Source organism: Sardina pilchardus, chromosome 22 (assembly GCF_963854185.1).
Source record: "Sardina pilchardus chromosome 22, fSarPil1.1, whole genome shotgun sequence".
In the NCBI taxonomy this organism is placed as follows: domain Eukaryota; kingdom Metazoa; phylum Chordata; class Actinopteri; order Clupeiformes; family Clupeidae; genus Sardina; species Sardina pilchardus.
The window spans coordinates 1,885,431-1,902,930 of NC_085015.1; the positions used below are offsets into that span (position 1 = coordinate 1,885,431).

Sequence of the window (17,500 nt, forward strand, 5' to 3'; positions counted from 1 at the left end):
CCTCCTTGGCGGAGGTAACTAGAAAAGCGCCTAATGGATTAGGGCTGGGCGATATGGACCAAAAGTCATATCCCGATATATTTAGGCTGAATATCGATATACGATATATATCCCGATATTTTTCCCGCAAAGTAGCTGCTAGAACAAAGCACCCTTAAAATTTCATTTAAGGCCCCCTTAACATAAGATCAGTTACACAAACACCTCTAAGTATTCTCCTTCACATTTTCCCTCATGTATTTGAGTTTTCTCCTTATTATCTTAAGAAATCCCTCAAACCGTTGCACAAATGTCCAGCAGCCTAAAGGAAAACCCATATTATTATCTGAGTCAATGCTGATAAATGTAGTTAATTAACCACTTTTAACAATTGAAAATAAATAAATCTTCTGCTAATATTACTCTTAAATCAAATAGGCCTATCAGAAGTTATGTCGTTTATTTAGGCCTAGTGGTAACATAGCTTGCTCAAGTCGTCCTAACTGATAGCCTACCATTATGAGCTTTGGTTTGGTTCACCAGGCAACATGTAACAAAAATGTTTTGGTGCACAAATGGTCTTGCTCTTTGGATGACAGCCAGAGGATAATATCTAACTAGCTAGCTAGTATAGTTCAATTCATGTCTCAGGATTTACTTGATGAATGGATAAATGTCACCGAAAATTATCACGGTAAGATTATAGATCATTAAGCTTTAGGCTATTGTGTTTGGTGGATTGCTTTCTAATTGCATAACTTATTAGCAAGCTAGTTAGTTGCATATGTTGAACGTACCTGTTGAGTTATTTATCGCTAACATTAGCTACTGATAGGTACATTAGATGTACAGTATAACATCGTGAAATTAACGTCACTGTTCTAAGGTGCGCCGTGTTTGGCTGCGTCACCCGTCAAACTGGTCAAAGTTTATAGTCAGATTTGTCGTGTTATTCGCTATACCATTTTATAGACAATATGTGCTCACATCTTGATATTATTTTGGACAGTCAGTCCCGCATTTCACCCTCAGAAAAGCATGCACATATTAGCAAACGAACAATCTCCGTGGGAACTGGAATTTGTCGTGCCAGAAAATCCCTTTCAATGCAAATAAAAATCTAAATAACTTAACGAATTTCCTTACCTAAGGATACCATTTAAGACATTTTGTGCAACACCCTTAAATAAATTCCTCCCATAAGCCTTATGGTTGATACTTAAGGGACACAACTTAGGTGCTGTGTGCAACCCCGCTCTGTGTCAGAAAGAGGAGGGGCGGGCGCGGGTGCGGGGAGCAGCGCGTAGAGCTCCGGCCAGTGGCTTGCCTGGAGCAATCAAAGCGCAAATTTGAACTATATCGGTATATACGATATGGTCTAATTCCATATCTCATTTTTAAAAATATCGATATATCTTAAATATCGATATATCGCCCAGCCCTATAATGGATCCCGACGGTGATCCGGATCACTCCCCGAAATGTAATCGAAATCCATCCATAACTGTTGCTCACCTCACTACACTGCCTGCGTGCGTGCATGCGTTCTATATTAGAGAAACAGACAGCAGAGAGAAGAGAGAGAAGTGTGTGTGTGTGTGTGTGTGTGTGTGTGTTTCCCAGGAAGTGGTTTTGAAATGAGAAGTTGGACCCAGTGGAGTGCTGCTGAGCTCAGATGTCGGGAACACACACACATGCTCACACACGCGTGCGCACACACACACACACACACACATGCTCACACACACACACACACACACCCTGTAGCTCTACTAATGGAGTAAGGCAGGCAGCAAACACATTCTGTACAGCACTGCACTGCATGTTTATGGAAAACGTCTGTGCACACCGACTACACGTAATCATAACATGTAATGATAAACAGACACAAACGTGAGCGTCACAGCTGAAGTGTGTGTGTGTGTGTGTGTGTGTGTGTGTGTGTGTGTGTGTGTGAGCGTCACAGCTGAAGTGTAAGGGAAATGACAACTAAAGTGCTGTGTAAGCTCTGACACAACTTCCTGTTCTACAGTCAGTATGTGTGTGTGTGTGTCTGTTCAGCGGTTAGCTATGGAGGAGCTCATAGGTCACATGCTGCAGCTGATGATGTACACACACACACACACAAACACACACACACACACACACACACACACACACACACAGGTGAAGCAGCTGACACTCTTCCCAAGTAGTAGTCTCACACACACACACACACACACACACACACAGATGAAGCAGCTACCACTCTTCATATGTAGTAGTCACACACACACACACACACACACACACACACACACACACACACACAGGTGAAGCAGCTGACACTCTTCCCAAGTAGTAGTCTCACACACACACACACACACGCGCACACACACACACACACACACACACACACACACACAGCAGCAGCAGCAGTCTCGTGACTGTGGAAGATGAGGACACAGGTCAGAGTGTTATCGCTGCAGGGTTGCCATGGCGCCAGATAGAGTGAAACGCTGGCGTCTCCACGGTTACTCCATCTAGCTGTGGTCAGTGTGCTCGTTTGCATCACCATCACCAGATGAAATCAGACGGAACACAAGCGTTCCGGGTTCTAAATGCTTTCCGCAGTAACTAGGGTAACAGATGGACCCCGGCGACACCAGAGCAGGAGTGTTCCGGTTCTAACTGAGGTTCCGCAGTAACTAGGGTAACAGATGGAACCTGCCGCTAGATCAGGAGTGTTCTGCTTCCGGAACCTCACACAGACCCGTCCTCACCAGAGGCAGCCTCCATCTGGAACAGAAGCTTAATTCGGTTCCATCTCCTATGAGGTCAGAGTTGTGCTCAGCGAGCAGCAAAAGCCCCTCTCTCCCGTCTCTAGCCACACGTCACACACACACACACACACACACACACACTGGGCTGTTCCATACAGTACTCCTCTGAGGGGAGTGAGGTGGCGGAGAGTAAGTACTCACGTAGGGGGAGTAGAGCTCCCCGGTTTCCGTGATGCCTCCCGCCATGTCGCGCTAGTCAGAATGTCAACAATGCAGCACCTGCGCGTGAACACAAAAACAGCTCATTACAATGTGCATACGAACACGTGCGCTACTAACGAACCTTATACATACATATATACATACATACATACATGAAGAAGAGGTTCTGCTTCTTGCAGACGTGTGCATCTATTTGTAGAAGTACCTGGCCGACTATTTCAAATGATGAATAATGATGAATAATGAACAATAAGTTCCATTACGCCCTAATATGCAAGCAAGTTTGTCAGTAAACAAGCCACCTCAATAAAAAAAAATTATATGACGTTAGCGTTAAGTTTGCTACCTACCTCCCCTTCCCTCTGTAGCCTAGCCTGCCAATGCCATATTTAGCACACGCAAATGTGAACAATAAACAGGTGATACAACAAATAACCGTGCTAAATGCAATGTCCACGGCGTGTATTTCGAGAGAATAAAGTAAGCTATATGTGAAATGTAGCCTATAGTTTCCGTCGGGAACTTGAAGATGTGACAGTAACTAGTGTGTTCACATCGCGCCACGTAGCTTAATCGAAACACTTAACGTTAGAGCGACCGGTGGATTATATAGAAAACAAACACTGATTCATTATTTTTGGGGGGCATCATAGAGGGGGGGAAACGTTACAAAGAAGCAGGACATAAACAAATGCTAAAAGCACTTACCTTCAGTATCACCTGTGTCTGTGGTGAGCTAGCCCACTAGCAAGTTCTACACACCTTGTGCACTATTTCTATCCAAAGAAACGGGACTGTGCTTTTACCGAGCAGGCGTGCACAACTGGCTGACGACGACCGTGAAGGTCTTCATGTCCACCTATGCTCTTCGCTGGAGTGTCAAAACAAACAGCAGATAAGTTTAACGCGACTCCCCATCACACAGCGCAGACGTGGGAAATGGTCACGGGGCCGGAAGCAGTCGGCGTGGTCATATGACTTCATGGATCAGCTGCCTATTTTACGCTGTGGTTTTACGCGGAGCGGTGGATTTGTTGCTGAGATATGTAGGCTACTATCTCTACGCTGAGTTTGGCTTTAAAAGAAGAACTCGCTCTTTTGCTAGCGATGCAAGATGCAGCTCCTCCTTTTAAAAGGTCATTGTAAATGTGTCGTGAAGGGAAATCTATGTATCCTAATGAATAAAGTAGGCTAAAATTAGTATAGACTAATTAAGCACGATAAAAATGTCAATGTGTGCTGCGTCCACACGTATAAAGGAAATGCATCTGTAGGCTAAAGCAGAACTTGAAGCTGTTTGTTTGCATTTACATAGGCTATCCTAGGCTACTCATGCTGAGCCACTGGGTTATTCCAGATGTTTAGTGACAAACCTGCATGGGTCTTTCTTTGATCAGCCAATAATATTCATGACTCCTCAGCTGAATTCCTGTCTATTAAATGAAAATGCTCCCGCACCTTCCTATGTTGATCTCATCGTCTTATCACCTGTGGTGTTTGTTTGTTCTGTTTAAATGCTCATTGAAAATCAATTTCACGAGTAAGCTATTGGCTGTCATGCCCTTTAACAGTCAGCAGGGGGAGTAACAGCCAGGCAGCTACCGTGCTCCACTATGGCGGAGGATGATGGACATGAACATGCCCCCAGAGTGTAGCACTGTAGCCTACTTTAGCACTTCAGCAGTGCGCCACCACTTTAGTTGCTGGTAATAAATATACTCTTAGAAAAAAGGTGCCGTATAGAGCCAAAACATGGTTCTGTTGCATGCTTCAGATGGCACCCCTCATTCTTTAAGCCATTTCGAAGGGTTCATTAAAGGAGCCCCTGGGCTAAGGGCTCTTTTAGAGCCTGCATGGTTCTATATCTCAAGAAGAGTGCAGGCTATATTCTTTTACAGTCTTTGATGGTGAAGCCAATTTATATGTTTATTTTGACATGGCTGTGTATTTTAATTTGATATAGCCTACTTTTGTTTGATTGTGTAACATTAAGTCCAAGGGCACAAAGGATGAGTATTACCCTTCCAATGTAAGAGATCCATTCATCACGTGGTGTCTGCATGTAGGCCTATAGGCTACAAAAACTCATAGGCAGCTAATTAGTCACCAGACGGTTAGGTCATCAATTCATATCTTCAAATGTCTTGACATGTGGGTCAAAGGTGATCGGCTCATTGTTTGATTGCGTCATGAAAAAGATTCAGGCATGGATGTAACTTAAAAAAAAAAAAAAAAAAGATGGTGACACAGGGCAAGTTTTGGTATATACGCCAATATGCTATTTTACTGGAGTCATCCAATTCACTCGCAGATATACTGTATTTCACTACTCTTGGATATAGCCTAACCTATACTTCACAGATTATTTTTGACTTTATCTCCCGAACTGTCACTGTTATGATTGCTCTATCACAGACTATTTTTGGCGTTATCTCATGAACTGTCATGATTGCCCCGCCATTGGACTATAGGCTGCCGCCTGCCGCACTATTAGACTAGTAGCCTTTCATACTGTGATACTCTGTGCAGGCCAGTCAAGTTCATCCACACCAAACTCTGTCATCCATGTCTTTATGGACTTTGCTTTTTATGCACTGGTGCACAGTCATGTTGGAACAGGAAGGGACCATGTTCGAGCTGGGCTCGGTCCCTTAGTTTCTGTGAAAAGGAACGTTTCAGCATTAACCAAGAGATTTTGGACAATTCCATGCTCCCAACGTGTGACCTCACAAATGCCCTTCTGAAAAAATGGTCCGAAATTCCCATAAAAACACTCCCAAACCTTGTGGAAAGCCTTCCCAGAGGAGTTGAAGCTGTTATAGCTGCAAAGGGTGCACCGATATTATAAACCCTATGGATTAAGAATGGGATGTCATAGTCAGTGTTTGTGGGAGTGGCAGGCGAACCAATACTTTTGGCAACACAATAGATATCAAGATATGTCTAGATAGTCTAGCTATGTCTAACTTGCTTTGTAGGATACCCCATAGAATGGGGTTGCAAAAAAAGAAAAGCACGAACACACCTTAACAATAGATTGGACACATCTGTAGACACTTTCCTGGCTAGCTTATTTTTTTTGTATTGGAGATAAAAATAAAAAATAAAAAGATTGGAAATTCATTTAGATGACATAAGATGGAGGGTTTCATATTCCTCCATACAGTGAATATGATATTTATTCACCCAAGAATCACAATGCGCACGCTCGACTGCCCCTAGTGGAACTATGGATGAACTGCAATCGACAAGGACTGAAGGGAGAGAACAGGCTCTCCGTGCCGTCCGTGGACGGACTCTGGGGGTGGCTATACTAGTCTAAACTTGCTACTTTGGAGGGTATTGCTTGCAAGGAGCAGTTGTGGTTGGATTACTTGAATGGAGTAAGTAATGGCCTAGTAAAATTGATTCTAGAAAACTAAGTTAGGCTACGCTAAGTTTAGGCCTATGTCTTAACAATTGTGCAGTGTAACGTTGAACTAATCTTAGAAAGCTGAACTAACGTATTTGTCCGTAGGCTATCTGTCGAACGTGCAATATAGTCGCCATACAAGTTACAGCCCGGAAGAGGTTTATTTAGTTTAGAATCAAATCCTTTTCTGAAAAAAAAAAAAGTGTAGGCCTAGGCTTAGGGTAGATGAGTTCCGAACTTTTTTCATGACATATGCCGTTCGGTCGCGCTATGCTGTAAGTTTGTCGAGATGAGCTGTCGCCAGGCCCGACATTCTCGGGAGGTGTAGGAATTCGGAGCTTCGGGAGGATTCCCGGTCCGTGTAACGCTTATCAGTTCAATTTTCTATCCAAAACTTAAAAATCGGAAATTGGGAAATGTATTTCAATTTCCTAATAGTGTTTTAGTGCCAGGTAAAAACGTCAGTAAGATTTTGGAGTGTTTTTATTTTGCATATATGTTGAGCTTGATATATGATGGGGCAGCCGTGAGGGAATTGGGCTTAAACTATGTTATTCCCTTAAAACCAGTTGATACCTCTCGCGTTTCAATGCGTGCACTCACTGGCTCTGGCACGCGGCGCTACTTTGATAGCACTTAGCTAGCCCAGTTCATTCATTAGGATCCAAACAGAGATTAAGTTATAGAAGCGACCATAACCCCCCATGAATTCCCTATTAAACACACAAGTATGGTGAGACAAAACAAAATGTGGTGCATTTCTAAGCGGCTAAGAAAGAGGGATAACTGTATTGTGTGGCGGAATGACACTCGAGAGTAGGCCTTTGACTCAGCGCAGTATCACCACTCTTGCACTTTCAGTTTCACTTTGGAGTGATCTCAAGCCGAGAACGTGACGTAAAACGCAACGCATTTTGGGAATCGGTGGCCCAAAACTTAAGTTGTTTTACTGACGTGCGGGAACAACGAAAGTGCAGTTGTCGAAATGCCGTTTAGGCCTACCTGCTGTGTTATGCAATTCTATAGAGTAGCCTAACATGAAGCTTATCTTTTATAGTTTTTCAGTGTGGAAAAATAATAGTAGGCCTAGGCCTACACGCCATGTTTCAGAGGTGACAAAAAGGTGAGGAATGGCATGGATAGCATCAGTAAGGAAGCACAATAAGCACACCCATAATTCTTTGTGTTTTGATGAAGTTGGTCACATGTCTTAGCGATCTCTATAGAGAATGGGAATGTGACGTCGCGGACATTTCGCGGTTGCGCCGCGGTGGCGTCTGGGATACATACGTGAGGCCACTTGTACGCTGCTGCCAATGCTGTACCATTGTAAACATCGTAAAACATTGCTAACTCGCTGTTTCTAACACTGTTTTTCACACATCATGGGACGAACCTGTTGTGTTGTTGGATGTAACGTCCGTGCCCGCGATCGTCAGGTAAAAAAAATCAACAACGGAGTGTCTTTGTATTACTTTCAGGGTCTCACGTCCACTCTCCAGACGGTCTGTCATAGGGATCCATGTTACCGATCAAAGATCTTTTCTATATAACGTTTCCTCGCGTCTGGCAGGAGCTTGTCTCTGTACGGTCCATTACTACTTCTACTACTAGTTTTTAGCATAGTAGCATAAATGTTTACATCTAGTGTTACTGTTTTGGCTAGCCGATCTTGTTCGAAATATCATAGGTTTCCATAGGTTTCTTGTTTATAATTCGCGCCGCGGCCTCACCTAATGGAGGGAAACGCCCTTTTTGTCCCAGAATGCACTGCGCCGCTAACTTCCGTTCCCATTCTCTATTACTGCGCCGAGTCTTGGTGATCCCAAGTGTTATTCCGCCACACAATAGTTACAACATAGTTATGTGGCAGGCAGCTCCCTGCTGCGGGTTAGTGTCTGCTTCACCTCACTGTGTGCTGTAGCCTATGTGTTTCACTGACTGATGCACAGATTGAGATAAATGCAGAGACCAAATTCCCCTCACGGAATCAAAATAGTACACTTATATTATACAGTAGCCTAAAGCGTCTGGACTGTGTTGTTTTGACAAATGTAGCCTACTTTGTTTGTTTCCACAGATGTAGTGATATAGGCTATGCCACTTTGGCATGTTATCACCCAGGAGGAGAGATGCAAAGACGAATGATAGCATGCCTGTGCCTCGCATCTGTGCTAAGTAAACATACAAGATTTTAATTATGTTTTCCCTTTTTTGTTAAAACAAATGTATACAATATTCAACAACGGCTGAAGTGCCCTTGAGCAAGGCACCTAACTCCTCACTGCTCCCCGAGCGCCACTGGTTGGGCAGGCAGCTCGCTGCTCTGGGTTAGTGTGTGATTCACCTCACTGTGTGTTCACTGTGTACTGTGTGTGTTCACTAATTCGGTTAAATGCAGAGAAACTAATTTCCCTCACGGGATCAAAAAAGTATATATTCTTTTCTATTCTATTCTAATCTACTAATTACGTTCAATATGATGTCCCCCACCCCCAGCCTTTTCATCAGGTTATCCCAGGAACATGTATGATGCAGTGATCCATCAAGATGTCACTTTATCCTGGAACACATTATCCGAGTTGGACCTCAAAAATGATGCCGTGGCCATCCGGAGCACTGAAGATGCGGACGTTATTCATTTAGTGAAGGGAAGACCAGAAGTATTCCCACCCTTCGATGGTAGAGTTCAGCTGCTAACAGACGGTTTCCCAAGTGGGCTTGTTGCTCTAAAGATGGACAACGTCAGCATCCAGGACTCAGGAGTATACATGTGTTTAGTCGACAAGCCTCTCTATATACATCCGGGGCTGTGTCACTTAAAAGTTAGAGGTTTGTTTTATTTCTAATCATTTTGCAACCTGCATGAGTCTTGAGGGGTATATGCATTTGCACTGGTGCTATTTATCGTAGCCTACTATAGCAGTTCATTGATGGTTTTAATCTTGAAAAGGCTGGATTGTACCAAAGTCTTTGTTAAGGACACCCAGTATTTGTGGATGTGTATACTGCATTGGATTGTGCTGTGATGCATTGCCAGAGTTGGTCAGAAATATACCCCTGTGTGTATACCCCTGTATTATTAAGGCCCCTTTTTGTGAATTTTGCAGGAAATTGCCCCATTTACAGTAGTCCTAGAGCCAGAGCGGTTTGCCAGTAGTCTGGGAACAACCACACCTTCACAATTGTACACTGGGGATTGGGTCTAGAAAAGGCTAATTGATTAGTACATTAAACTCTTACCCAGTTTTTTCAAAAGTGAAGCAATCTTGTAAAAGTTTGAGCTTATGACCCTGCTTATGTCTATTATCCTCTTATGAGGGGATATACTATATTACAGGTTAATAGGCTAAAAAGATTACAGTAACTATCCCCACAACACTATACAGCTGATTATTTATATTATGCAATCATTTTTGGTATTGGAAGTTTTCTGTTCAGTTTGGTGACACATAGTGAAATATTATTCCTGAAAAATATTATTCCTGAAATGCGATGTTTTTGACAATGTCTTCATATATTTGCTAAAAACCCATGTTATATACATTTAACGACACTCTCCCACAACCTGAGCACCCTAATAGATACTGACTCTGAAACGACCACAGACTTTAATTCACATCCTGCTTTTTTGTTCTCCTGCATTCTACAGCCCCGTGGAGCGCAGTGCGTAAAACAAATAAGTCCATGGGCGGTGGGATGTATAGCCTTTTCTGTGAGACTGAAGGGTATCCGCTAGCTCCTGTCGTCTGGACCGGGGGACGGGGACAGAACCTCACCGACTGGGCCGAGCTCACAACCAGCATTACCTCAGAGCAGCTGATTAGCGTCGTCAGCCGCTTGAATGTCAGCATCTCCTCCAGCAGCAGCTACACCTGCACGGTCACGGACGACAGAGGAGTTTCTCAGCATGCAACGTTTGACTTTCCAGGTATTATTACAATATGAAATATTACCACAGTGCCGACATTTGATCACATTGTGAAAGTATGTCCTGATTTTCCGTATGTTGTAGAGTGTGAAACGGCACGACCAGGTAACCGAGGCAACATGATTGGAGAAGTGTAATTAGTTTTTGAGCATGACTCCTACTCATCCATGTAGATATATGTCTGAAAGGCAATCAAAGATCCATGTCAAGACCAAGGGGTCATCAAATAGTTTGACTGGACCTAACCTTTGTCTAATAAATGTTTTGACAGTAAAGTAATGAAAGACTTTTGAAGAAAATGTATGTGATGCATGCTCATATTATTATTATTATAGACAAGGAGAAGTCAAGAAATCATTACCTCTTTCTGATCGCTGCTGTCCTTCTGGTGGGAGTGGTGGTTATGTTACTCTTTAGATATGACAAGTTAAGTCACAGAGATGGAACAGGTGAGAGTGTGCTAAATTATACTTCAAATTTTCTCAATACAGATCCTTGTCATAATGAAGTCTATGGATTCAATAAAGCTATGTGTTAGTCAGGTAGAACTTTGTGGAATTTGGGCATAAGTGTGACATAAGGTACGAATTTTTGCATAAATTGATAGTTTAGGGGGTGTCCTTTCAGAATCTGATGGGTGCCGCTCCGGCACCCTTGAGCATTTTCCTTAAAATGACATATGTCACACCCCTTTTTCTTATCATAGAAAGTCGTCTAAATATACATTAACATATAAACCCATCATGTATGGCAGGGCTCTTCAATTAGCGGCCCGCGGGCCGGATCCGGCCCCCGAGATACTTTGTAGTGGCCCTTGAAGTGTTGGCTGATATTATATATGAGCAAATCCTTATGATCGGTAGAGAAGTAAATAGCTGGTGGAAAACACGATAATGGAGGTGCAGTGATAGGCTACACTGCAAGTAGCGCCTATAAATAATGTTCTGTGTGGTGCGTTGCCGTTGTAGGCTACTTTGTTACTGGATATTATACAAAGAGGTGCCTTGCTTCGTTTTTACGCAGCGTCACCAACATGTTGACGTGCGCCAAATCCAAGCTGTTTTCCTCAAAGCATGAAGCATTTTTGGTGCATGAAATCTTACCGGTAGTGTGCCTCTCCAGTCTCCAGTCCAAGCAGATCCTCGCGAAAACATTCGCCACTCGTAATATAGCTATTGGAGCAAATAGGACTCGGTTTAAAAGTTTAACTTTGGTGGGATCAGTTCTGTTGCATGCTCTCACTCGCTCTGAAGTCCTGCAGCCACTGCACCTCAGCCAATTGCACGTAACGTTTTGACCGAGTTGAACATAAGTTCCATCTTAGCTTAGTTTCAACGTAAATTGCCACTACGTTGGAGTATTATAAGCTACTAACATTTTAACGGGTTGCACCACGCAAATAGTTTCAGTGTGAAACTAATACACATCCATCGCCTTGATGTCAAGTCCACTGTAAGTAACATTGATTTGTGAACACGTTCATCCAATTTAAATGGTGGGAACGTTAAATGTATATTGAGATGAGTTTCATATGCGACCGATTACGCACATTTAATTAATTTAAACACTGTTTGAAACCTGTTTGTGCCCATTGGAAATTGTATGGACCTAGCAGTTACTGCGCAAAGCTCAGATTCCATTGCTGTTAATGTTATCACAGATTTCATATTAGCCATAGCAATGCAGATCCAGTGTGACCTTCCCAATGCCTACCACTGTGCTAGTCTTGGCCTGTGGCAGAAATATTCCCAAAACACAAATAACCACCAAAAAACTATATTATGCATTTACAAAATGCAACATTTGAACACCCATATTGGTGCTGTTGTAGTTTATTGTATCTACATGTGTACGTGATTACTCATATTTCAAGCGGTATTTCTCCGGCCCCTCAGTTGTGATACTTTTCATGAACCGGCCCCTATTACAAACTAATTGAATAGTCCTGCCCTAAACCATCAGATTATGCAAAAAAATTGCATTCATACCTTATGGCACACCTATCCTGGGGTTCTACCTGACTATGTGTTATAAATGCGCTTTTTCTACTCATTCCTAAGTTCTACTGGGCACCCATGTTTCCTATACTAACCATCACGGCTGCTCTGCTTGTCCTCTCCTCAGAGGCTCAGCCCAGCAGCGGCAGCAGCAGGGCGCCCCAGAATCCAGAAGACCATGGCAGAGCATTGTAACATACCTCAGCTTACCTCATTGTAACATACCTCATGACTTTATTGTTTACATGCTATTTTGCTTTATGTTCATTGTTTATTTTCATTAGATTGTTGCCAGAATGTATATTGTTCATTGTTAGTGGGCTTGCTGCAAGGCACCATCTATTGTTGTTCTTTTCCCGTTTTTTGAGAACGCCTCTTCTCCTAGAGCGTTTAAAGTGTAAGTGTAACCTGCGTTGTGTGGAACCACCGCGGTCCAGCCCTGCACACGCCCGGACTCGAACCCGCGAGACAGCAGCACCTCGGATCGGGAGTCGAGCGCGCTAACAATCCAGCTAAAAGCCCAGGCTACTAGCTTTCATGCCAGCAGCGCTCTTGAAGCGTCGGGGAGTGAGGTTTACTAACGTTCTACAGCATAGCTAACCAGCTAGCACCCGTTACATAAGTTTGGCGGAAATTGAAAGTAAAGCTATTTTCTGAATGAAAATACATCAACTAAGCCGTGGAGGAAGTCATTTTCGCTCATCACGCTCATCATTCTACATGTATACTGACTATTCCAAAGTTTACAGACTGATTGGTGCTTCGTTTTATGTGTAGACACCTAGAGCAAGCTACTGATGAGGTTTGGCGCTGTTTTGAGCAATGTTAGTGGTTTAAAAATGCGATTTTGAAAGCGTGTGGCTGTAAGCCCCATGCTAACCCACTGTTTGCGATTTTGGACTGTAGCTCCTGCCCGTGCTAGCTCTGTACTGCGTGATGAGCGAAAATGACTTCCTCCACGGCTTAGTTGATGTATTTGCATTCAGATAATAGCTTTATTTTCAATTTCCGCCAAACTTACACTTTAAGCTATTGACACGGATCAAACACTAAAAAATCGGATGGCTGCCGTTTTTCCGGTATTCCCGTTTTTAGACCCTTGTAGCTCCGCCATGCTCCACCAGAGACGTTTCCCCATTGAAATGAATGGGGGACTGTTCAGGCGTTTACATCACTGCCCCCTGGTGAGCAAGCCCACTCTTGTAGCTCCTCCACGGAGATGCACATTTCTAGTTACAGTGCATGAAAATGCACTGTACTGTTCTTCCTAGGCTTCTTCTTCTTCTTCTTATTCTGCTAGGCCGTTTCACCTAGAAACTTCATTCAAACGTTGCAACGTAGGTCTTCAATAGGAGAAGGCTGCTATGTATTTTTCAACTTTGTAACTTTTATATTTTTTAAACTATAAATTAAAAACTATTACAAATGTCCCCATAGACTTAACATTGCGATTAATGACATCATAATAGGGCCGTTTAGCAATTAGAATCTTACGCCAGGTGGCCATTGAAACTGGCCGTTTCAATGGCCGTTTAACCATTGAAACTACTCAACTATTTAACTGTTCAACCATTCCTACTGTCAGTTATCATCAACTATGCCCCTAGTCAACTATATGAAACCTCCACAAACCTAGCAACCAACATAGCAACCATTAAAATTAAGTATTTATGACAGTTTCCATAGCAACCAACATGATTATACTACCGTAACATCTTTATTCCTGATAGTGGCCACCATGGATACCCTAGCAACAAATGTTTCAAAATAAAAGTCCTCACTAGCAAGTTAGCTAGTTAGCATGGTTAGCATTGTTAGCATAGTTAACATTTTTAGCTTAACTGCTAGAAATCATTAGCTAAGTTAACTAGTCAACCTGGTTAGTACTGTTAGCATAGTTAGCATAACTGCTAGAATTCATTAGCTAAGTTAGCTAGTCAACCTGGTTAGCATAGTTAACATTTTTAGCATAGCTGTTAAAAATCATCAACTAAGTCAGCTAATAAACATGGTTATCATTGTTAGCATAATTAATTTAACAGTGACCAATTTCAAAAAGTTGGTCACGGTGACCAACTTTTTGAAATTGGTCTCTGTTAAATTAGTTATTGTTTTGTTTTTATTTGTATGTCGCTTTGGACAAAGGCACATAACCCTTACCCAACAATAGGATTCACGTTTAAATCCTGAATCCGTCATTGCAAATCTGTGTCATAAAATTTATGTGAAACTAAAAAAGCCTTAAAGGCAATGAAAGGTAAGAACTGGCCATAGTATTACTACGTTTGATGTACAGCAGTTTAATGTGCTGTAGACCATTGGAAACAGAGAAATAACAAATAATACATAGAAATTAAAATTAGTTAAAAAAACCACCTGGAGCTGTTTAGTTTTCAATCCAGGCAACATGTTTACATAGCAACTTTCATACAGTACCTCTAGGCATGCCTAAAAAAAGCCATGCCAAATCTTCTATCTGTGTGGCGAACTATTTATTTTTTTAGTGTAAGCCATGAAACAGTAGCTAAGTCAGCTAAATATGCTACATGTATATGCTACCTGTATACTGTATTTCTACACAGGGTCCCCGCGGGTCCTTAAAAAGTCTTAAAAAGTCTTATTTATTTTTTTGGATTTTCAAGGTCTTAAAATGTCTTGAATTCTAGAATTTCCGATGAGGAGGTCTTAAATTTCATGTCGTGCCGAGTCCGTTTCGTCAGCTTTGCGAATGTAGACACACTCAAATATTGTGGGTGTTACAATATAACAACACAGTAAAAAGTAGCGTGTGCGTTCCTACAGACGGAGATAGTGTTTCAGAGTAGCAGACGCGAGCCAAGATTTTTAAGAATGCGACTGAAAAATATTTGATGTTGCAATGGTGCACCTGACGCTTTTCGGGTGAGAGCATACATTTCTTTCGCCTGTTTTCATTGTAGACTATGCGTGCAACTTTACCAAACAATATAGAAGTAAACCTCCTCGGCTTGGCCTTCTCTCTTTCTCTCTCTCTCTCTCTCGTGCGCGCTCAATGGACACCCACCCCTCGACATGCACATTTAATCCAAATAAAACATTCACAATCGTGGAAAAAAGCAATGACGACTAGCTAAATTATTATGAAATCCGGTTAGCATCATAGCATGCTGCACATTTTATTAAAACTCTTGCATTCAAGTTGAGTGATCATCTCATCACCAATGTTTTCTAATTCCAAGACTAAAAGGACCTGTCCCAAGGAGAAAAAGTATCAGCCTACCTTGAAACTTAAACACATGTGGGGGAAACTGAACAGTCCAACCAGTAGACTATGATAAGCTAGCTAACTATGCTACTTTGTTTACAATATTTTGAGGCATCAATCAGACAGCTGAATTAAAGAGGTAGGCCTAGAGTTGTAATACAAATAGTAGGCTATATAATCTGCATAAAGTGTGCAGTCATGAATATCAGAAATTTCAGTATATAGAAAGTAAAGGTGAAAAAAAATGGGGGAGGGGGTGTTATTTAGTTTGAATGATTATATATAATTTATAATGTGAATGTATCAAATATATTTATAAAAAATCATTCACATTATATGAAAGGAGTGCAATAAAAATGTGAACTTTTGCTGTTAGAAAGCTATGCAATGAAAAATGTGGGTGCACCTACATTTTGTGCTGGTGCACCTGAAAAAAAAGTTAGACGCACATGTGCAACCAATGCAAAAAGTTAGTCGGGAGCCTTGTCCATTTTTTAACTGTGTTTAATTTGTAATTTGCAACTTGATTTGTTTACACACTGTTTGTACGTTATTTACAGCAGTATTGATGTAGTATTGAGAAGGCAGTTGCCTGACGTGCACTATTTGCACTGTCACTCAAATACAAATGTGCTTTGGTAAACTGAACAGCCTAGAGCGTACTTTTTTATATATATATATTTGCCGTGGTAATGGTCTTAATTTCTAGTCTTAGAGGTCTTAAAAAGGTCTTAAAAGTCATTAAATTTGTTGATAAAAAATGTGCAGATACCCTGCTACATCTTTCTATATGTATTAATATGCTGCTTTATTTTAAGATTTGCCTCTATATTTCTGCTGGTTCTACAGTATATGCTACCTGTATACTGTATTTCTACATCTTTCTATATGTATTAATATGCTGCTTTATTTTTAAGATCTACTTCTATATTTCTGCTGGTGCTGGTGGAGTTAGAACAGTGGAAAAAAAACGGTTAAAATCCGTCCGGGCATTGTCCTGCTTTGGGAGCAGCGTTTTTAGCTTTAGCTTAGCACAGTTGCTGTAAATGAAGGGTGTCAGTAGCACGTCCTTCAAAAAAAAATTACAGAGACATCTACATTTTTTTCTAAATATATCTTGGGAGCCATGTGTTAAAAACAAGTACACATCATAATGCAAAATCAAACGAGGCTATTATCTAGGCAGATATTTACTTGGAACTATATTCGGCCTCATCACAGGCGAAGCACTGCTAGATAGGCACAAGGTTCTCATGCAGCAGCACTTGAATCCCATTCCGTGAAGTACCAGACGAAGTTAGGAGTTTTCAAGTGCTACGTGAGACTAGTGGTGCTTCACCTGTGATGAGGCTGAATATAGTTCCAAGTAAATATCTGCCCAGGTAATAGCCTCGTTCGATTTTGCATTATGATTTGTACTTGTTCTGAACACACGTCTCCCAAGATATATTTAGAAAAAAAAATATATCACTTTTTTGGAGGACGTGCTAACTGACACCCTTCATTTACAGCAACTGTGCTAAGCTAAAGCTAAAAACGCTGCTCCCAAAGCAGGACAATACCCGGACGGATTTTAAACGGGTTTTTTTTCACTGTCCTAACTCTAAAATTAAAGTATCAATTCCATCAGGATGGTATCAATCCAATACCAATACCAATGTTGATATCGATACTACAGATATTTGAATTGATATGCCCACCACCCTTATTTCTCACTGTATCCCATTTTTTAAGAAGTCTTTTTGAAATAGGCCTAGATTGATGATGTGTATTATATTTTTTTCGAGCCTAAGAATAAATGTGATGAGAGTGACATGTCTGTACTTGCGCTTTTTTGTACATATGAGGAGTCGGGCGGCTGAGTTCTGTACCAACTATAGGCGGCCGAGCTGATCTCCTCCAGCGAGTGTTTGTGAGAGTGTCACTGGCCTTATGGCTCTGCACACACACCAC

General features: G+C 41.7%; 2 protein-coding genes across 2 annotated transcripts in view; one reads left to right on the top strand and one right to left on the bottom strand.

Moving 5' to 3' along the window:
- The window catches only part of LOC134070225 (transmembrane protein 104-like), a gene marked incomplete at its 3' end in the record, with an annotated part of 9,721 nt that extends 5,822 nt beyond the window's left edge, over window positions 1–3,899 (bottom strand). The window contains 2 exon segments of the mRNA XM_062526507.1: window positions 2,943–3,020; window positions 3,672–3,899. Coding sequence (XP_062382491.1) covers window positions 2,943–2,987 — 45 coding nt within the window.
- Window positions 3,900–6,227: 2,328 nt separating this feature from the next.
- On the top strand, window positions 6,228–16,614 carry LOC134070632 (programmed cell death 1 ligand 1-like). The gene is made up of 6 exons (XM_062527030.1): window positions 6,228–6,346; window positions 8,456–8,553; window positions 8,875–9,207; window positions 10,028–10,306; window positions 10,642–10,755; window positions 12,431–16,614. The coding sequence occupies exons 1-6, from the start codon at window positions 6,342–6,344 to the stop codon at window positions 12,496–12,498; spliced, it is 897 nt and encodes a 298-aa protein (XP_062383014.1). The 5' UTR covers window positions 6,228–6,341; the 3' UTR covers window positions 12,499–16,614.
- Window positions 16,615–17,500: the final 886 nt, after the last annotated feature.

What these genes read in the sequence shown, in the direction of transcription:
- LOC134070632 (XM_062527030.1), top strand. An exon ending in GTGTCACTTAAAAGTTAGAG is followed by an intron (nt 9,208 to 10,027) that starts GTTTGTTTTATT and finishes TGCATTCTACAG; the next exon opens with CCCCGTGGAGCGCAGTGCGT. An exon ending in AAGTCACAGAGATGGAACAG is followed by an intron (nt 10,756 to 12,430) that starts GTGAGAGTGTGC and finishes TCCTCTCCTCAG; the next exon opens with AGGCTCAGCCCAGCAGCGGC.